Source organism: Rhinatrema bivittatum, chromosome 11 (genome assembly GCF_901001135.1).
Source record: "Rhinatrema bivittatum chromosome 11, aRhiBiv1.1, whole genome shotgun sequence".
NCBI lineage: Eukaryota > Metazoa > Chordata > Amphibia > Gymnophiona > Rhinatrematidae > Rhinatrema > Rhinatrema bivittatum.
The window spans coordinates 74407904-74430259 of record NC_042625.1 but is presented as its reverse complement, the minus strand read 5'-3'; the positions used below and the strand labels follow the sequence as shown (position 1 = coordinate 74430259).

Sequence of the window (22356 nt, the reverse complement as noted above, 5' to 3'; positions counted from 1 at the left end):
GCGGACTGTGATATATTACAGGAGGACCTTGCAAGACTGGAAGATTGAGCATCCAAATGGCAGATGAAATTTAATGTGGACAAGTGCAAGGTGTTGCATATAGGGAAAAATAACCCTTGCTGTAGTTACACAAAGTTAGGTTCCATATTAGGAGCTACCACCCAGGAAAAAGATCTAGGCATCATAGTGGATAATACTTTAAAATTGTTGGCTCAGTGTGCTGCAGCAGTCAAAAAAGCAAACAGAATGTTAGGAATTATTAGGAAGGGAATGGTTAATAAAACGGAAGACGTCATAATGCCTCTATATCACTCCATGGTGAGACCGCACCTTGAATACTGTGTACAATTCTGGTCGCCGCATCTCAAAAAATATATAGTTGCAATGGAGAAGGTACAGAGAAGGGCAACCAAAATGATAAAGGGGATGGAACAGCTCCCCTAGGAGGAAAGGCTGAAGAGGTTAGGGCTGTTCAGCTTGGAAAAGAGACGGCTGAGGGGGGATATGATAGAGGTCTTTAAGATCATGAGAGGTCTTGAACGAGTAGATGTAACTCAGTTATTTACACTTTCGAATAATAGAAGGACTAGGAGGCATTCCATGAAGTTAGCAAGTAGCACATTTAAGACTAAACAGAGAAAATTCTTTTTCACTCAACACACAATAAAGCTCTGGAATTTGTTGCCAGAGGATGTTGTTAGTGCAGTTAGTGTAGCTGGGTTCAAAAAAGGTTTGGATAAGTTCTTGGAAGAGAAGTCCATTAACGGCTATTAATCAAGTTTACTTAGGGAATAGCCACTGCTATTAATTGCATCAGTAGCATGGGATCTTCTTAGCATTTGGATAATTGCCAGTTCTTGTGGCCTGGTTTGGCCTCTGTTGGAAACAGGATGCTGGGCTTGATGGACACTTGGTCTGACCCAGCATGGCAGTTTCTTATGTTCTTATCACATCTCTCTATAATTAATATTCCTCAAGAAGGAGCACTACAGATTATCCAAGATACTTTAGTGGCTAATTATTTTCACATGACTTTATTGACTTCATCTTGCAGGTAGCAACCATTGCCCTCAAAGAAATCTATTTTGTATTTAATAATCAATTATTTAAGCAAATAGCCATGGAAGCCAATATGGCCCATTCTGTGGCCTGTTGTATGTGGCTTGCTTTGAACAGAGATACATATATTCCTTCAGAATACTGGGCATCTACTTCTTTGTGAGTCTGATTAATGATGACGTTTTTATCATTTGGACGGATTCTAAGACCGCTTTACATTCTTTTTCACAATGGATCAATACACAGGATGCAAATTTGCAGTTCACTATATATCATCATCATAGACAGATATTGTTTTTTGACCTGCTTGTCATCAAGAATGAAGGAAAATTGATCACCACCATTTATACAAAGGAACACGCTACCTCTATGACAGTTTTCATCCTAGGAACCTCCACACCAATATTCCAGTGGGACAGTTCCTAAAACTGGGGCGGTTATGTGCAACTTCTGATGATTACGAAGCCCATGTGTTGCAATCAGTAGTCCACAGGCCTGCCCCGTAGACCACCACTCTTACCTCCAACCCCAACCAGCTGCCTGATACCCCTGTCAGCGGGGCAGACTCCCCGAAATAGTCCGCAGCAGGCCAACAAGTCGCGAAGGCCCATCATGCGGGGAGGCGCCAACATACTCCAGAGCTGCCTCTAGGAGTGTACATGCCCGAAAGCCAGTGATTTAAAGGGTGTGTGGTGGAAAACTCCCTGCGGCGCCCTCTGACGACATCAGCCTCCCTGGGTATAAAGGTCGGCTCATTCTGCACTCAGATGTCTCAGCAATAGGTTGCCTTGTTGTGATTGTGCTTTGCCCCAGTGTTCCTGCTTGCTGACATCTGCTTCTGATTCCTGCTCCTGCTTTCCTGTGTTTCCTCCCTGGTTCCATGGTTGTTGATACGTCTTGAGTCCTTGTCTTCGTGGTCAGTTCCTCTTCATCTGTCAACAGTGTTCCCTGATCCTGTGGTCCTTCGTCCTCCTCTTTGTTCCTTGCTTCTTCAGACTGGACTTCTGGCTTGAGCCTTGGACCGGACCCTTACTCTGTTTGAACTCTGCCTGCCTCGGTCACAGCCTGCTCCCGTTCCTGTTGTCTGCCGCCTGCCTGGATCGCTGCTTGACCTGCTTCCGCCTCATGTAAATATACCTCATGCATATTTATTGTTGATATCCTGAAACTAGCCCTGTTTGTAGCACTCCAGGACTTGAGTTCCATACCCCTGATGTAGACAAAAGCTGAAAGATTAGTATTCAAAACAGTTTGCCCGGTTAATTTCAGGAATTAGGTGGACAAACCCTAATTTTTACATTTCCTGCCTCACCAAGTCATCACTTGGTTAAAATATAGCCACATAAAATAGGTGATGCAAAGGCATTCCAGGCTTGTGACATAAGTTGATCCAATGAGTGCTGATTTAGTGTAAGCAGATAAAGGTATCCAGCTAACTCTGGCAGGGACAATTATTGCAAGCCTAAAGTTAGCTGGATAATACTTTCTTTTTTTTTTTTTTACTAGCTATCAAGTGGCAGCTCCATCCGCTCCCTCTCACCCCTACCCCTTTAAATGAACTGTTGGTGCCAAAATCAGTCATCCCCTCCCTCATGCACATCTCTTCATTGGCAGATGTCTGTGTAAGGACCAAGCGCCATTCAAAAATGAATTGTGGATGGGGTCAGGTCCCGTCACTGAAGAGACCAATCAGGGACTGAGTGAAGTGAATAAATTAAATTTTTTTTCAATAAACATTTTTATTGTTGTCCAAATTCAACTTGTACATAACAGTAAGCACCTCTAGACATAGGGACAACTATCAAGATTTTCTTTCGAACACATTGAGTTCCTCCCACCCCTCCCCCAAACAAGCACATCCTAATACTGAGACATGTCCTGCAGACACCTCATCTTGTCTTCTGGGTCTCTCCTTGTCCTCTTTCAACAGCCACTGATAAAGGGCTCGTTTCATTTTCAGTGCCCGATTCTGATGTTTACTCATCACGCAGTTTATTAGAATAAATTAATTGTAAAAGACTGGACAAGCTGAGAGCTGTGCCAGCATGGAGACAGCTGCCCAGCGGGAGAAGGTAAGGCTCTGTTTTCCTCCTAATGGGGTTCCCAGACATATTTGGTGGTTGAGGGGGTGGGCATTATATTCCCTTCAATTTTTAATTTGGGGGAGGGGGTAATCAGACAGATGCTATCCAGATAACTGTAGCCAAGTATATTCAAGGGCACTTTTACCCAGATAAGTGCTGCTGAATATTTGGCTAAAGTTATCTGGGTAATTTTATCTAAATAACTTCTCCACTTACTAAATACTGACCTCTGAACTCTTGTCCAGTCCCGCCTTATCCCTCCCGTCCTATTTCCTGCAGGATCAGAGTGGTGGGTGAGACTGGGGAATAGGTTGGCTTTTCTTTGCTCGGTTTTGTCCACTCTAGTCATACTGCATGACAGGTAAGAGGGAGAACAACAAGAGGGGAGAGGCTGGATTGGAGAACTGAGTGGCTCTTCTCTGCTCTGTCCACTCTAGCCTCACCCTCTCCTATCTTATTCCTTGCACAGTGCCTGGGAAGGGCGTGGCTGAAGCAGGAAGCAGAGGGCTAATACAGGAAGGGAGTGGCTAATACAGTCATGGGGGCAGAGCCCTGTGTGCTCATGTATAGTGAAGCCTCTGTGTTGTCCCCAAAACTGCTGCACTCCACACATTCACCTATTTTACTTTATATAAAAACAGGCCCTGAACTCCATTGGTTCCTCCAGCTCTGGTTGCAGAATAGATTCTGAAGCCTCCATAAAAAACTTGTGACTACAAGGCCCTAAGTCAAGAAAAATACCAAAGGCACGGCATGAATCTGGCTAAAATCAGGTTATATATACAGGATTATATCTTTGTGATAAATATTTGCTGAAAGGCTTCAAAGATGAATTCCATACAGGGGTGCAGATCTGGACAGTGCCTCAGGTTTTATGATCAACAGGATGGACATTCTACATTCTATTTCTCTGATTACCTGCTATTGCTGGGTATTTCATGAGAATTAGGAATCCATATCTCAGGGTCAGACTGATCGTCTCTGTTCCACCAAAGAAGAGAATGAGTGAGGACATCACCAAGGTGTTCATATTGAAAAAGTTCTCTGAATTATTTTTCTCCTGAAGGAAGTCACACAGGCATACAAAAGTCGGTTAACTCCACATGACAGGAAAATAATTGGGAATTATTTAGGTATCTGGGGTCAAACTTGCAAAGCATTTTCCCATAGATCTATTCTAGCCTTTTATGCCTTTGCTGAACCTCTCCACTTCAAGGTCTTTCAGGTATACTAAGATTCATGTATTAGAAATATAGAATATGGTGGCAGCTACTGTCTGCTCACTTCCCATTCCTGCTGCAATACTGCACACCCTACTAGATCTCTAGTTCTACATCTTACTTTGCTACATTAAGGATCCTCTGGACTTGACAAACCAAGGAAAAGCAGGGCCCACAGAGCATTAACAGGAGTTGTCCATCTATGGAGGCTGCTATCACTGCTAAATGAAAAAAAAAACCTCCCACCAGAAATATTCAGATTTTAAGAAAGCTCATGAAGATGCAAGAGGCTCCTGCATTGAAGATAATCACCATTTTGGGTATCAGCTAACCAGAAGGCAGGATTTCCATCTCAGTCTCTCTCTCAAGATTCAATAGAGTGTTACAATAGCAGACACACTATATAGAAGAGAATCTTGTAGCACACCCTAGCTACAACTAACATCAGGATCTACCTGCCCTAGAATTTATACCAAATGAATCCAGTAAAGTAATCTAATTGACATGGAATTCTTTATTCTGTCAAACAATAAAATACTTCTAAACTGAAGGAGCCTCAGCTACAGTACCTTCTCCATTTTGATAAGAAAGCAGTCAACATAGTCCCGAGGGTTGTTGGGATCCAACGACTCCTGATTCTTCTTCACTTTCTCTTCAATGAAGTCTGTTAGCTTCTCAAAGTTTGTGAAGATATCTTTATGAGGTCCCGGCAGGTAATCCATGAGATCGGAGTAAAAGTTGTACAGCTGAAAAGAGAGAAATGTTTGGGGTGACTTTTGTCACAATATCATCTTCAATGATTAAAAAAGTCAATATGCTAATAAAGGTGATGCCAGAGGTAATGTGGGCTGATGGATTTCACCCACTCACAAGGATAGGGTCCTACTCTCTTTACCCTCAAAGACAGGCCACATTCTGGAACAGTTTGACAACAGAGATGGTTTCTGAGAATCAACATTTAAGCGCTGGGCACAGATCTGAATGATCTTAGAAAACAACCAGCTTATATTTGTCACTTTTGAAGAGATGGCAGTCTGACAGCTCCTTAGATAAAACAATGAATTGTTTGCTTTTCTATGGATGTTTTCAACACAGAGACTTCTAAGCAGATAAACCAGAGCCTACAGCATTTCTGACAACCCATGGTGGCCTGGCCCATGCCATGCAGTGTTCAGCTCAGGTGCTGAATCTGTCTTTGGGGTGAATTTTCAAGAACCAGCCCTGATTCCCATTCTCTTCTAGCACTCGATCATAGTAAATAACTGGTGCCCCTGAGCCCCACTCCTTCTCTCCCAGCACCCGATGAAATTGAGAACTCTCCCATTCCCAAACTCCAATCCACTGCCTTTTACCCCAATGACCCCCTCGAGATCCCCTCCCTACCCACTACTGTTAGCATATACAATGATGGAGGGGTCCCTCATTACCAGCAAGGGGGATATGACAGACCTGCTGCTGGCATTAAGGCTCACAGCTGAATGGTATCTCCTGTCTGTGCTTCATGTACTAAAGCAGTGTTTCTCAACTTTTTTTCTGCCATGACACAGCTGACAGATGATGCTCATGTGCGTGATATATTGCACACTACACCTAACAGCTATACTAAAAAAAAGTTATAGATATTTTATTGGTGAAAATGATGCAGGAGAAAGATAACATTCTTTAATTTCAATAACTGCTTATAAAATATTAGATATTTTTTTCTCAAAAATGTTCATCTTTACTTACTGCATCAGTGAGAAATCTGGGACTGATATGTATATGCAGCGCACAGTTTTTCAATACAGACAAACTCTCATGCATTTCACTTTCAACCTCAGAAAGTTCTGACCTCTTCTGGAGTTTATACAGAGCTGGGTTAGGAAATTTCCCCTTTTAACTCACCTTGCAAAAAATATATTCAAATTTTGATATCCCCTCAGTAATAGTACTTCAAAATCCATTCCCTGTCAGCCACTTTATGAAATATCATGTAAACCTGCTAAAACGACAGTTAGAAATTATAACGCATCCCAGCCATACCATGAGTACTAACACCCAGGACTTAAACAGCAACAACCTTACCTATGAAAAAGCAAGAATGCAAATATAGAACCCAGTACACTTACTACTGGAGAAACAAAAGAAAGCCAGACTGCTCTGGATTCCTACACAGATTCCGCATCCTAGTTAGCAGAATCCCTCACCTCTGTCAAACATGCAGAATGCAGACGGACTCTTATTGAATACAGAATAAAAGACCATAAGTTATAAACAAGCATACAGAGAAAAAGAAACTCCAAGAAGCGGATGGGAGGTGCAGTGGGTTGGTGGGGCAGGATATAGCACGCCGGCAACATTTCTGGCTTAGATTGGTGGTGGCAGTGATTGCCAGGGTTGAGTGAAAGGCAGCTACAGGGAGAGGAGATGAGGAATTTTAAGTCCCAGCTCCTTACTCTGCACTCTCCTCAAGCAGCAAGCACATGTGGCTGTTACAGAAAGCAGAAGCTTGCTATGTCAAAGTTTTGGTGACACACTGATTGAGAACCACTGTGCTAAAGAACCAGTAGGAGAAATGAAATAATTAGCTAGATTTAGGAAAAATTTCAGCTGAAAATCTATCCAATTACATTTGGCTGAAAATGTTGTTAAAGATAACTGGTCAATTTAGCTGGTTATCTTATCCACGTAACAGCTAATTAAAATTGATAGAGTTGCACAAAGAAATATTTTTAGTTTGGTTTGGATTTTCAATTCATTTGATTCAGGTCAGAAGCTCATTTGTTTCATTCATTTCCATTCCAGTTAATGTGAGAAGCAATGCATCCTATTTTTGACTCTAACTTTGAGATTTTCCATCCAAGATTCATGAAACTTGCTAGCAGGCATGAGCAGGAAAGACAACAGCATCCCAAAACACCAAGAGTAACATCAAGACCCCAACACATTAAGTAAGGGGTATGGCAGTAAAATTAATGTGATGAAGGCTAAGGCACAGAGTGAATGTAGGGGCTTTTAGTGTTACAATCAATGTACACCCCAATGTGGACACACAGAGACAACAGAGGAGACAGTCACTTTTGTTACAAATAGAGCACAATCAACTGCTGATGCTTGCTCAGTATGTACACTGAGAATGCAGTACAATAGTCACACACAGAATAATTAGTGACAGTGTCACTGACTCTTTTACACAGAGAAAGCAAGCTGCACCCTTTCATAGTCACTACAAGAGAAAATTCTCTCGGCTTCTTTCAGACACTCACATATGCTGCTTGCCTGATGTAGAACAGTAGTGTAGTTTTATCCTGATTATATACAATTAATCTGTATCCCTCTGACAGAGAAATTACACTTTCTCCTGTTATTAGCAGCACAGCTAGGACACAGTAAGAGCACACTTTGCTTTTTCCTCTGAAGGTAAAGCTTTTTCATAATCTTTTCTTTAACTCTTTAAATCTGAAGCAAGGAGCTTCAAAATCTCTGCCTTCTCCATCTAAGATCTAACATAGAAATGAATGAGAATAAAATGGTTACTGGCTGCTCAAAGTGCTCCTAGTTTCACTTTCAACTAAAAAATGATTAAATCAATCTATGTAGCTGCTAATTGGGATAGGCTCGCTGAAAACATGCTGAAATATGGTTGGTCTTCTCTCATCCTCAATCTCCGCTCTGTCTGGCTCTCTTTCCCCATAGACTTTAATGAGATTAAACTGAAGGAGCCAAAAAGGATTTTGGAACTGTGCTCATTCAGTTTGAATGACTTTAACCAAATCAAAAATCAACTCATTTGGATCAAATTTCAAATTTGGGTCATCCAAATGCACATCCCTAAAAATTAATTCCCAAGTGCCTCAGTGTATTCTGCTAATCTGATAACCCACAGCTGAAATCCCAATTCTACCACTATTTTGAATTGGGAAGAACACTGTTATCCAGTCTTATAATAGCTTTAATGCAAAATGTTCCTCTTACACAAGCTTGAAATGTATCCAATACATATAAAAGATTGAAAATGGTTGGTAATCAGTTTTAATCTAAGTACATCGAGCCAGGGTTAAATCAGTACTCCCTCTTCCCTGTCCCCCACCCTACTCATAACCAAGTCATATTGTACATATTGTATATAGGCTATATGCCATTTCTATATACCCACATCTAATATTTAATTTTAATTTTATTCATATGTTACAATGTTCCTTATATTTATTGTTCAATCAACTGTTCTCTTGTTACAATGTAAAATAGGGCAGTTCCGGCTCTATTCAACCTGTTTTCTGGAAACCGATGTGATATCTCGATCGAATGTCGGTATACAAAAGAAATAAATAAATAAAATAAAATATTGTTTGTCATAGTTGGGCAGGGTGTGTGCCGGAACCCATCACTGACATCACTTTTGCAGCCAGTTTCCTTGTGTGATACCAATAGCCTTGAATCACTATATGGAGATATAGCTGGCCTGCAACTCACCTAGTATTTCCTGACAATTTGCCTAAAAGAGCTCTTCATAAACTTTCAACCAAAGAAGAGTCAATTTTTCATCATTTTTCTAAGCAAATAATTTTTATCACTTACCACACCACTGATTTTGCTCATAATTGTAAAGTTATTTTGAATGCAGCTGACTAATAATGTAAAGTTCTTATCCTCATAGTCAAACCGGTTCCCAAAGACGACGGAGCAGATGACATTGGAGACAGCACGACCAACAAGAGTAATCGGATTGCAAGGAGACACTTAAAAATAATCAATAAGAAAGTTATTACTCTTTGGGGCCAATTTCTAATAGGGCACACAGTTCAACTCTACTGGGCTATGTTATAGCCCAGGACTATATAAATTCTGGTCCTCAAGAATCACAGACAGACTTAGTTTTCAGAATATGCATAATGAATACGCATGCGATATATCTACGTATAATGAAGGCACTGCAGTCTTTCATGCATATTTATTGTGGATTCCTTGAAAACAAGACCTGTTTGTGGCTCTTGAGGACTGGAGTTGGCCACCATGTTGCATCCAGTTAATTTTAGCAAAGTTTCAGCTACAACATAGCCGGCTAGGTTGCGGCTCAAAATTCACACACTGGGATAATCATCCAACTTAGTGCTGAAAATTAGTACTAGCTGGTTAAGTTAGAATCTACGACCACCAGAATTTTAGAGATGAAATAGAGCCACCTAGAAACTAGACAGCTATGTTTACCTACACAGCAGCGATAAATTTTCAGAGCTGCAGATCTAGCCACCTAATGCTGCAGTTAGGAAGCTAGTTGGCTTATAAATCTACCCCTTTGCACCCAGATTAAGTTGTGTCCACTAACATACCACAGTAATATAGTAAATTATGTCAGGAGCTCTTAAGCAGCTCTGAATTTCCCAATACCAGATTAGGCCGGTGCCTAGGGCGACATAATTTTGTGCATTTGTTTCTTTTTATGTCTACACATTTTTTAGATGCATAAAAACAAAAGTTGCATGTAACTCCAGGTTTTAAGAACATAAGAAATTGCCATGCTGGGTCAGACCAAGGGTCCATCAAGCCCAGCATCCTGTTTCCAACAGAGGCCAATCCAGGCCACAAGAACCTGGCAATTACCCAAACACTAAGAAGATCCCATGCTACTGATGCAATTAATAGCAGTGGCTATTCCCTAAGTATAATTGATTAATACCCGTTAATGGACTTCTCCTCCAAGAACTTATCCTAACCTTTTTTGAACCCTGCTACACTAACTGCACTTTTTTATGGGTGCACTTTCATTTTTATGTGATTAAATAATTTGTATGCACAAAATACAAATGATTGCACAATCCTACAATTTTGGAGGCAGCAAATATCCTGCCCATGTCTGCCCGCAAACATCTAATCTTGCCGCCCCTTCTCCTCCAGGGGAGAGGGAGAACAGGGGACTGAAAGGGTTCATAGGGATGAGGGCAGGAACATTCAAAGTTTGGGGCAGCAGGGGATTCAGGTCCAGCAGGGTATGGGTGGGAAATGAGAAGGTCCATATTCACACACAGTCCAGATAGCAATGTAAGCCGGATAAATTTATCCAGCTAACTTTGAAAGTATAATCAGTAGTGCAGCTACAGTATTGAATATATCCAGCTATCTAAAAATTAGCCGTCGATCTTTAGGGCATTTCTTTGGCACGACCAGCTTAGCCGACTAAGTCATCCAGCTAACTCTGAATATCTGACTTAGCCGGTTAACTTAGCTAGCTAACTCATCTCCTCCCAGTTATGCCCCCAGAACCCCCACTAACTTATCCGGCTAACTTCTATCCCCTAACTTATTAGCTGGCTAGGATTTAGCTAGATATGTGCCCAAATATTCATTTAGCTGGCTAAATGCTTTTGTATATTTATTTATTTATTTGTTTGTTTGTTGAGTTTTATATACTGTCATTCGGTAGAGCCATCATAACGGTTTACAAAAATATACATTTTTCTTAGCAGTTGTGTAACAGAAAAAAACAAATGTATATGGATCTCCAGAGGTCCAGAGTGCGGGAGGAGGCAGTAGGAAACCAAGAAAGCCTAGAAGCACCAAGAGCAAAAATCCTTTCCTGGCAGTGGAAGCAAATGAACATCCACACTAATATGGATAGAAGGTCATTATCAGGTTAATTTTCAGAAACCCTGCATGGGATTTCCCATTGAAAAATTGGACCTGCCATGGGAACAGAGCTCCATTCTCGGCACGTACCCAGGCAGGAGCAAATGTACCAGTGGGAAAGCATGAACGGGGATTTCAGAATGAGAATCCCATGCATGCTCTTCCTTCCCCAATCTTGCCACATCCCTTTTCAGCTGTGTTGGGTTACACTGAAGGAGTAACAGTGTTTAGCAATAGAAAAAGCTTTGAAAATTACCCTTCCCATCAAGAGAATCCCTTCTTGCGTTCAGGGGAGTGAGGCAATAATTTGTGTCTTGAACAAGTTAAACATTTCAATTGGAACGGTAAGATTGCATCACATAAGGAGCACTAAACAAGTTCAAAGTGGCTGTGGGACTCTTGGAGCAGGAGAAGACTCAATATACCCACTGTTTGTTTTTCTAAACTCCTCGACTAAATACTGGGCCTCCTCCTGGATCCGCTCCTCAATGCTCCTCTTCCCCATCCCGAAATCCCTCAGGATGTGGAGAGCAAATCTGCGAAGTCTCTTCCACTTTTCTCCTTTGCTGAAGGCGATACCTGAAAGGGAAGGGTAGGGCTTGAAAACCATCTTCTAAGCTCATTCCCCCCCCCCCCCCCCCCAGTACACAGCTTTGAAAGTGAAAGAAGCTGGTCCCCTCGTCTTACGCCAGTCTAACACACACCTAGGCCTCACACTGTTCAAATTGGGGTGAATTTTCAAACCGCACAGGCATACATGCACGCGCGCTACCTGGCGCACACACATGTACACCCGATTTTATAACATGCGCACGCATGTTATAAAATCGGGGGTTGGCACACGCAAGGGGGTGCACACAAGTGCACCTTGCGTGTGCCGATGCCTGCAGGCTTCCCCCATTCCCTTCCCCCTAGCCTGACCTTCCCACCCCTTCCCCTAACCTTTCCCCCTCCAGCCCTACTCTAACTCCCGCCCCTGACCTTTGTCATACCTGTTGCACCTGCCTCCAGGAAGGTGCAAGTTGTGTGTGCCGGCAGCCTGCTGGCACGCGATCCTCCAACACAGCGGCAAATGGCCGCTGTGTTGGAGGCCTCTGGCCCCTCCCTGCCCCGCCCCTGGACCACCCCACCCATGCCACGCCCCAGACTGCCCCTTTAGTAAAGCCCCGGTACTTACACACATCCCAGGGCTTTATGCGCATTGCCGGGCCTTTTGAAAATAGAACCGGTGCGCGTAACCCTTTGAAAATCTGGCCCATTGGGTTCAAAGTCTACGGTTACTTGCTACCTGTGGACTTTGCACCAATTTTCAAAGCAAAAATATGACCATTCTTTCATTCTGAAACTTGCCTTGGGTAGAAAGTACCCATGGATATTTGTACCTGCTTATTCTGCTGGGATTTCTTGGAGTTTTACATGCTATTTTCCTGCTTCCCTGGGAAACACCGCTTCTACATAAGGCTGAAGTATACATGTTATGGAATGTTTTAGTCACTTTGATGGAGGACAATTTTCAGATGCTTTTACCTACATGTAACCACTGTGATGGTTGAATCCGGAGAGTAGTTCCAGAGACCATATCTCAAATTACAGTTTTGAATGAAACAATTTTATCATACAACACCAACAAGGAGTGAATTGCACAGGCTGGGTAAACAAGCGTGGGAGTAGCTTGCTTATTACGGCAGTTACTACCCCTAACCAATTAGCTAGATACTTCACTTAGATGCAGCTCCAGCACTATCTACTTCGATGGCGGGGGTGGAAGGGAAATAGAATTAAAAAGTTACTTATAAGGGACAAGAGTAATAGATAAGCATGAAAAAAATAAGTGTGAAAGCTTACTGGGCAGACTGGATGGACCGTTTGATCTTCTTCTGCCGTCGTTTTTATGTTTCTCCTCTCATGCCTTTCTGTTTGGCTAACATTTTTGGTGATTTTTTTGGCCAGCTCCAACCAGCATAGTGTTTAGTCCTGGATGATTTTCTACATAGTCAACACAGGCTATTGCTTATGTATATCGACTGTTGTCTTCCAGTCATCAACAATAAAAGAAAATGCAATAGAACTTCTGGGGAGCCAACAATTAAAGTACAATGAGATTGTAACAATATCCTGGCAGAATATATCTCTGGAAGACTTAACCAAATAAACTCTCCACCAATTGTATGAATTATTTAGAATACACAAACTCAATGATGATCCAAAGAGGAAAAACCTCATAAACTAAGCATGCATATGATTTGCACAAACAACATATGCCATAATATAAACACAGGTCCAACACCTAAATAACCATGTTTTCAAATTTTAATATGTTTTCATTTATTTTATATAAAAAGATTGCTAAATGTATCTCTTCTTAAAAAATTACTTATACAAAAGTTAAATATTCAACTTGCTGAAGTCCAGGCATATAAAGTCAAAGAGACAAGCCAGGTATCAGTTCTTACAAATTCAAATTATATGGAAGGCCACAAAGAATTTATGATGGAAAAATTATTCTGTCCATGAAATACTGAGTAATTGCAAATTCAGATTATAAGGAAAACCTCAAACAATTCATGATGAATCAACGGAGAGCAGTTGCCTTTAATAAAAAAATTCAATTCAAATTGTGCTGTTGTTCTATATTGCTTCCCCAAGGGGGAGGAGCTAGCAATCTATTATGCTCGCCTCCTCTAGAGGGGAGGAGTTAGCAACCTGCTATCGCTCACTCCGCCAGGAGGGTGGAGTTGGCAAGCTGTTCTGCTGGGCTCCTGAAAGGGGAAGGAGTAACGAGGGGAGGAGTTAGCTATCTGTAATTCTGTTAGCGAACTGCTGTTAGGTACTCCTGTAGGAAAGGATGTAGCAAGCTGTATCACTCTGCTAAGGAGTAGCAATCTGTTATGGAAGAACTCTCCAAGGAAGAGGAGTTGGCAATAGGTATATAGTACTTCACTATGAGATAGCAATCTATCATCCCCCCCCCCCCCCCACTACTGGGGGGCATGATAGATTGTTATATAAGCTGCTAGCAAGTCTCAAAGAAAGAGGAGTAGCTGTCTATATAATACTTCTGAGGGCGGAGTCAGTGGTCTGTAGTGGTTGGCTCCCACAAGGTGATAATAGTGAAAGGAATGACCACTTGGAGGAAATGGTGAATCCCTGGGCCGATGGCAGATGTCAGCGCCCTCAGGAGGAGATCCTGAGAGGAACCATCGGCTAGGCTAGAATATGAGATAAACACAATAGTTCTTTATTAGACTGGAAACTGGACCACCAGAGGTGGCAGTAGTGAGTCGCTGTGTCCGGCAAGGCTGTAGTCCTTCTGATACTGAAATATATCTCTGGGTCGCTGAGCTGTAGAGAAAGACTAGAAGTAGTGAGTAGACAGGGTATGCTGGATACAAGATGGTACACTCACAATAGTAGATGTCTGCAATGGTCTCTATGCCACAGAGAGTCTTGAGTACATTCAGGAACAGGAGCCATAGGCAAGCACTGGTTCCCACTAACAGTCTGTAATAAGAACTCACAATTGCTGTATATGAAATGGCTTCTAGAGTAGAAGAGAGTCTGTATAGGATTCTAGGAACATGGGCCCTCGTGGAGCGAGTACCGGTTCCTATCTATAATCTTGCCAATGTAACTCTTGATCTCCGTACCTGCGATAACGTCTTGGACGGAAGGGAATCTTCAGAGCAATAGGAATGTAGACCCTCGTGGAGCGAGTACAGATTCCTATGTATTAGAACTCACTGTGTTCATGTTCGCGATCGCCTACAGGAATTGAGGAGTTTTCCGAGTGTTCTGGCAATCTGAAATCAAGAAGAGAGAGCAGAGCCCCTGTGGAGCGGGTACTCCTGGTAAGTTTGAAAAGGCTGAGCAGTGGGGACGGGTTCCCCGGCTGACTCAGATCATTGGTGCAAGTATCGTGGACTGCCGAAGCAAGTCCCATTGGAGTTCCTTGCTAACTCGTTAGAGGTTCCTTGCTAACTCGTTAGAGGTTAACAAAAGTGCAGATAGATGACGTCACTACGGGGGGACGCCCTCAAGGTTCGTGCCCTTGCTGGTACAAAGTCTGGAGCACGCGCGCCCTTACGTTATCAAGAACATGGAGGATCCGAAGCATCAGGCCAGCCCGGGGGAACCAGGACCAAGAGGTGGAGAGAAGCCGCGGCTGCACTGTCCATCAGAGCCGAAGGGAGTCGCATCCCAGGTTTACCTCACTGCCAACCTTGTTTGTGTTTGTTTTATGTGGTCCTGCTCTAGGCCCTTCCACAGTGAAGCCCAAACAGAAATGGTGGAGGGGTAGCCTAGTGATTGGAGCAATGGGTTCTCTGCTCTAGTAGATTCTATGTTCCTGCCTAGGTGGAAAATGCAAGCTGGGTAGGTGAAGTGAATTTAATGAAAGGAAGGATGAGGAAAGAGACATAGAATTCTCCACCCACCCCTCTTTTTTTTCCCTTTGACAGTGTGTAGGGATGTTAAGGGAACCTCCCAAAAAAGATAAAGTGATAATTGTATGGCAACATCAAAAAGTGGGTTTTATGACTCCATTAGCTGGATGTGAACATTATCAGGGTCTTGTACTTGCTCTGTTGGGGGTGGAGGAATGGGGGTATGTGTCTGTGTATATGGGGGAGCATTCAGTGAGGAAGGGTGTAGGTCAGAAGGCTTGTAAAGGGTGTGTGAAGATGGGGGTGGGGTATATGGTGATGAGTGGGGTGCATATATGTGGTGGTATAGGTGGTATGTATTGTTGGGTTGATGTAGGGGTGCAAGTGGTGTATGATGCCTGGGCACTTTTCCCCCAAGCACTTTCCACATTCTCCCCCTATTCTTTTCCTCCCCACCCGTCTGGGAATGATGTGTAAGAATAGTGGTAGTGAGTGTTGGATATGTAAGTGGTATCAGGAGACAACTGCAGACTGTGTTGGTGGGTGTAGGAGGGGACCCATCCTGTATGAGTGTGTGGGTGCATGTGTACTTTCTCCCTCACCCCCACTGTACTCCCCATTTCCCCCCTCCTCCCTCGTGTGTGTGTTATGGGAAGGTGAGAGTGAGAGTGTGTGTGTGTTGGTGGATGGACCCATTCCCCTTTGCAATCTCCTCACTCCCCCTCCCCCTGTGTGGAGGGGTGATGGTGAGAGGATGTGTGTGTGTGTGTGTGTGTGTGTTTGTTATGGGGTCGGTGTGAGTGGAATTAGGGATGAATTGAGTGTGTGTACATGTGTGGAGAAGACTGAGCTGGGGAGGGGAGGTGCTCACTGCACTGGTAGGCTCCAGCAAACCCCTTTAGCTATTCCTCTTTCGGTGAGTCTCATTTTTTTTTGTCATTTCCTCTTGGCTGGTGGAGCCCGGGAAACTCCATAAGCCTTTGCCTGCGCTGCCGCTGCTCTCATTGGCCCTGCGCTTTAGTTTCAGTGCTCCTCCCTCGCTGCCTGCAGCCCCTCCCTCCCTCTGCTCCGGATGAGGTCATTGCATCACGTATGCACAGACGCGACTCAATGATTACCTGGAGCACTAGTAATGTGATAATATAGGAAGATTATTTTTTATATGAATATGTTAGTCTTAGTATTGTGTTTGTATGTGTTTTTTATTTTTTATAGTGTTTTTTTTATTGTCTTTTGATTTTAATTTCACATGACTATTATGAGTGTTCTATTGTACATCACCTAGAAATACTTGATAGGCAAGTTATAAATGTAATAAGTAAATATCGCACATTATAGAGGAGCATTCCCTCTACACACTAGGAGGAAGATTGATAAATGAACTCGGCTAATGAGGAGGCTATTGCTTTGCTTTGCTTTGCATTTGCTAAATAAATAAATAAATACATACATACATACATACCATCGCCTTTAGTAAAGTTGTAAAACACAGGATAGAATCCTCTTTCACCGAAGATCTCTGAATTGTCGATTAAGGCTTCTTTCACTGCCTGGTATCCGCACAGCACCACGTGAGGTTCCTGGCCCAAATGCACTGTGTAGACAGAACCGTACTTTTTGTGGAGCTGTGGAAAGATGAGGAAGGCTAATGAGACAGGGCTGGCCGTACTCTGCTGATTAGGGATTCTGATCAAATAACTGCACATGCAGAAGACAGGGCAGATATGACGTGTGAAGGGCAATAATCAAACTGTCCCCATTGGTGCAAACACCACGGGTAGGGTTTTAGCCTCCAGCTTTGCAACAATAATCAAAGCAAAATTATGAGGAGAGATTTGCACCCTGCCTTTTCTCTGAGTATTTTTTCCAGACAAAACGTGTGTAGGTTTGAAAAGGCAAAGGGGTAACCTGCACGAAGCAGCTGTTTCTACCCTAAATAACTCGCTGTGCAGAATGAATGCACCAGCTGGGTCTTTATCTGCTGTCATTTACTCTGTTACTATGAATGGCAGAGACTTGGACCTGGGTATATTTCTTTTACAATATACATTTTGCAATCTTCCACAAAAAAAATCAGAGATGACACATTTAGCAAACACTGCGGCATGATTTCAGTTATTTGTACACCAGGAAGACTCAATAAATAAGGTAAATTTAAACACAGCTTCAAAACAGCTTAAATTCACTTTATTTATTGATGCCTCCTTGTGTGTGTATTATTTTAAAGACTGATGTCCAATTACGTGTTTTTACAGGATTGTTCTGGGAGAGGAGGGTGGTGGTGTCATCATGACTATTCAGTTTAATTAACAAACCTTTGCAGGGGAGGGTTGCCTAAGGGCCTGATAGTTAATTTGGGGGGGACAGGGTGCAAAAGACTGAAGGTTCATCTAGAATGCCTAATATCCTTTAGTCCTGGGGGAATTCTGCGCTCCGTTCACGGCAAATATGGAAGGCCCCCGTGCGCCGCGAACATCACGCCCGGGCCTTCATCTTCGCTTAAGTCCGGATCTTGTTGTAGCTGAGATAACACTTCCAGTGAATATCCCAGCAAGCTAGCGTGACATTTTTCCTTCACCAATAGGGTTTTTGCCTGAACTGCAGGTGGTTTCTCTTTCTCTTACAAGCACTTGCGAACTTCACTTGCTTCTGTTTTAAGAAAGTCTTTTTCAGAATCCTGAATTTCTGGTTCATCTTCAGATGGTAGATGGGACACTACATCAGCCACCACATTTTGCCGCCATGGCTTATAACGCACCTTAAATGTCAGCTCTGCTAATTGGGCTATCCACCTCTGTTCCACCGCTTAAATATTTGCTGACTCAAGGTATCTCCGAGGTTTGTGGTCAGTCCATACCGTGAATTTCTTATACGTGAGGTAGTCCTTATATTTTTCTCTTGCTGCCCACTTTAGAGCCAGAAGTTCAAGCTTGAAAACACTAAAGTTCTTTTCATTACACTCAGACTTGCAAAGACCTCTGCTTGCATAGGAGATGACCTTTTCCTCTCCGTCCTGTATCTGGCTGAATATAGCCCCGAGACCTTTGGAGCTGGCATCCGTCCTTAAGATAAATGGCAATTCAAATTGCGGAAGTGCAAGAACAGGTGCACTAGTTAATTGCTCCCTGAGTGTCCTCAGGCCATTGCCCACTCAGAGCCACCACCCTTTGCAAGTGCATGGCTTGCACAGTGGGTTGCGCCACCCCCGCCTGTTTGACCTCGCAGTTTAATATAGTCATCTCTACAGTATAATCTCCTTCCATGTCTGACCCCAGTGCCCAATTTACCCAAACTCTGCTCTTTACAGAGCCGTTGCCAGGCCATTTGGCATCTAGAGCCAAGTGAAAGAGTGCGCCTTAACACAACCTAGAACACCATGAGCTGGGAGGCTCTGCCTAATGTAGGGGGCTTTGAGTTTTAATTTGACCCAGCAGTTTCCTCCTGCTCCTTTGGGCTTCCAGGTCAATCAGAGCTAGTACATGGATTCCGGATCCACAAGCCTTCATTCACAACTTCCAAGGATCTTTTTCCCCTTGTTTTATTATCCCTTCCAGGCACTGCAGCATCAGTCCTGCATTAGGGGCCGTGCACCAGGGCTCCCTTCAGAACCCTGCAATCCAACCACTAGGTGCCACCCCATGCCAGTCATGCCCCTCCCTTCAGAACCCTGCAATCATAGGCCCCACCCCATGCCAGTCATGCCCTCCCTGCACACAAAGATTATTCAGATTTTACAAGAAAAAGGACATTCTGAGGTAAAAATATCACTTCCAGCAACATGTATATCAAATACTCAATAATTAAAACTAAGGATAAATCTCCTGCTGGCCATTCCTGGGTAATTTCGATTTCCAGATGTCCTGAGATGGTCATGGATTAGCAGGGAGAGAGGAAAGTGTTATTTCGTACATGGTCAATCATGTACACACACACATGCTCGTTCGCTCTCTCTCACAAGCTCAGTCATAGACTCATGCTTGGTCGCTCTCTCTCACATGCTGAATCATATACACACACACACATATGCTCAGCGTTGCTCTCTCATATCTTCAATTATATACACACACATTTGCTCTCTCTTGCATGCTCAGTAATACTCGCTCATTCACTTTTTCTCACATGCTCATACACATATGCTGATACGCACACATACGCACTCGAGAGCAAAGGAAGCCAATGCTTTTCATGACCTCACGAGCCAGTCTGCTCTTTATTGCGGGTGCAGGACAAAGAGAGGAGGAGGATGGGGCTGTGCTGATCTTCACTGCCAAGGCAGGGAAAGGCAGGAGGACGCTGAAGTTTTTTGCAGCCCCGTAGGCCGCTGTGCTCCTCATTCCTGGTGCAGGAAGAGGGAGGAGACCGATGCATCCCGTGCAATGACGCCTCTGTGGGATGGCGCCTATTGCTGAGGCCGCATCGGCCATAGGCTGGCTATGGCTCTGGCTCTTTACACCAGTTCTTCAGCCAGGCATTGAAGGCCTGTCCTCCACCTTACCAAATACCGGTTACATCCAAGAAATTGCTACTGTCCTTACTCTCTGCCAAAGACACTGACTCTAAGGAATTGGCTTGCCCCTTTATGACAATGACTTCACTTTTAGTCAGGCTATTTGTTCCCAAGTAGACTATGACATCAACCTCCCCATCCCTGCTTCTGCACTTCCAGGCAACACTGACAGCCCTGCAGAGGGGGGGAGAACCGAATGGAAGGAGTATCAGACGGTGCTCAATAGCAACACCTACTGGGCTTCTTGTGTCAGGTTTTGAAAGGAGCTGCATCACATGCTTCTCAATCAGAGAACTGGTGCAGCCGTGGCTGGGCTAGATGGGAGGGGCAGATTAAAATGGAGGAAACACCCTAAATAGCTGCACATGAAGGCTCACTGAGCTGGAAGCTCAAAAGATGTAGAAAGAAGTTAGCAGGCCAAAAACATAGATGGACAGCATTAATATTACAACCCCACCCCCAAGAAATTTGTACATGCATACAAGCACTCAGCACAGGACTATTATAGTACAGTCAATTACATGCATAAAACTAGGTTTAACCATGCAAATGGCCTTCAAAATGACCACCAAAGAGGGCACATTTCATAGCCTGCTGTCTTACTCTTGGAATTAGGCTCTCTCTTTCTTTCTTTCTTTAAATCTAAGAATCGCTTTATCATAGCATGAATTTACAATATTTATAATATGTAGTATTCCTGTTCCAGCCATCTAAAATAATATTGTATATACAGCAAAACAGTGTAAATCCCATCAAAACCATTTAACACCCATAGCATCCAATTTCCTTCCCCTCCAATCTATTTATCCCTCTCAGAGGTCAAACACGTCCTCATACTCTAACATCGCTACTGTATGAGTTTAGGTGGCTCCTGCCACATAGCCTTAAGCTACCCCTTTGTCCTGTCTTGCCAGATATCACCTCCTTCCCCTATAGCCCATTACGGGACTAACTTAACCCAAGCAGTGAGAGGGAAAAATACTCCTTAAGGGGAGGCTTTCATGAAGAGCCAAGTTCTTGTGTCCTTCCTCAATCAAAGGCAACCTGATGGTAACCGGAGTTCCTCTGGGAAGCTATTCCGTAGTCATGGTGCAATAACTGGAAAGACTCTTTGCAAGCGACCCTCGTGTGTGCGGGTAAAAGAAGGTGTGCTCACACGTGCTGTTACCCACATGTTCAAGGCCGGTGAAAGCATACTTGGTGCCCCTAGGCAAACCTTTGATCATTCACCCCCCCTCCTCCAACTTAATTACTACTAGCAGTGGCTCCAGCACAGCACTTCCTTCTTTGATGCTATTGGCTCTGGCACAGCTCCCCTCTAAACCTCACACTGGCATGATTTTTCCACCCCGAAAATCTTGGTGCTCTAGGTGACTGCCTAGTTTGCCTAATGGAAGCACCAGCCCCGCCCATGTTGCAGAATTGTTCCAGGGGGCCCAGGGATGGTAATAAGTGCAATTTTCTGCTTTCAGAAAAGCACACGCATTGTTTTAGTCAGGAAAATGCCATCACAAAAAAAGAGGGTGCAAGTGCCTGTCGGTACTTTTTCCGTAGGCAGTTTTCAAAGAAAAAGCATGCGTGCATTTTCTGTTTGAATAATGTGTGCAAAGTGCGAGGGTAAGAAGCTGCGGACGTTGCAGCTCAGCGGGCGGTGCAATAATTTCCTCCAAAATATTTTGCGCTTACCTTCATCAGGGATTTTGTAATGTCCCATGGTCTCACTTGGTGCAGGTTGCCAATAAATGGCAGAGGAGTGGGTCCCGGGGGAAGGCTGCGAGCTCGTCGCCACATCTTTCCACTCTTTAAGATCACATAGGTGAGGCAGAAAGCCAATAAAGTGCCCACCGCTATGCCGAAATCCATCGCGGGAAGTGCTCGGGCACCTCTCGACCCCGCAGCGTAATATGTAAGGAGATATTAGCACAGGCAGCACCATGCAATATAAGACACAGAGTTAATAAGTTACAGTTTTGCTGATAAGGCTTTGCATGGCTCTCTCCACCAGGAAAAATTAAAGCAGAGTGTCATAAGCTGCTGAATCCTTAGGAGACCTTTCCTCCACCCTGAAGTGCAGATGCTTGGAGGTCACCTGGATCTCTCTCCTTATGCCCTGAATGAGTCTTAGGGGTCAGTAGTCCCTGATATTCCCTGTAAGCTCTCCTGTGCTTCCCCTCATAGGCTCCATGGTGGCTCTCTCAGTCACCTCAGACTACAGATTATCTGCACACTTTGAAAGTCAACTCAGTTTAAAAGAGCTGAGGGTGCCGAGTGGTAATGCTGTTACAACCTGTTCTTCTGCAAGCACCCAATAGCTCTCAGATGAACTCTAAGGAAAATAAATCCATTTATGTATCCATAGTCCTCCTTTTAAACTTTGCTTTCCTTTCACTGAACAGTTTGCATTGGAAAAGGTGTCCATTTATTTTTTTACAAGCTGCTTATACCAAGGGCCTTAATCGGTGTACATAAAAACATCCATAATAATCAAATTCCTAGCCATG

General features: G+C 43.5%; 1 protein-coding gene and 1 long non-coding RNA gene across 2 annotated transcripts in view; one reads left to right on the top strand and one right to left on the bottom strand.

The window, feature by feature from the left end:
* Positions 1-21754, bottom strand: part of LOC115100534 (cytochrome P450 2F2-like) — a 31330-nt gene extending 9576 nt beyond the window's left edge. The window contains exons 1-6 of the mRNA XM_029619042.1: positions 21542-21754; positions 16811-16973; positions 11396-11545; positions 8921-9081; positions 4933-5109; positions 4062-4203 (exon numbers count right to left, since the gene is read on the bottom strand). Coding sequence (XP_029474902.1) covers positions 4062-4203; positions 4933-5109; positions 8921-9081; positions 11396-11545; positions 16811-16973; positions 21542-21718 — 970 coding nt within the window. The 5' untranslated portion in view covers positions 21719-21754. The remainder of the gene's footprint in view (positions 1-4061; positions 4204-4932; positions 5110-8920; positions 9082-11395; positions 11546-16810; positions 16974-21541) is intronic.
* LOC115100535 lies at positions 831-4913 on the top strand. Its single transcript, XR_003859132.1, has 2 exons — positions 831-2186; positions 2674-4913. It is a non-coding gene; the product is annotated as an uncharacterized LOC115100535 (long non-coding RNA).
* Positions 21755-22356: the final 602 nt, after the last annotated feature.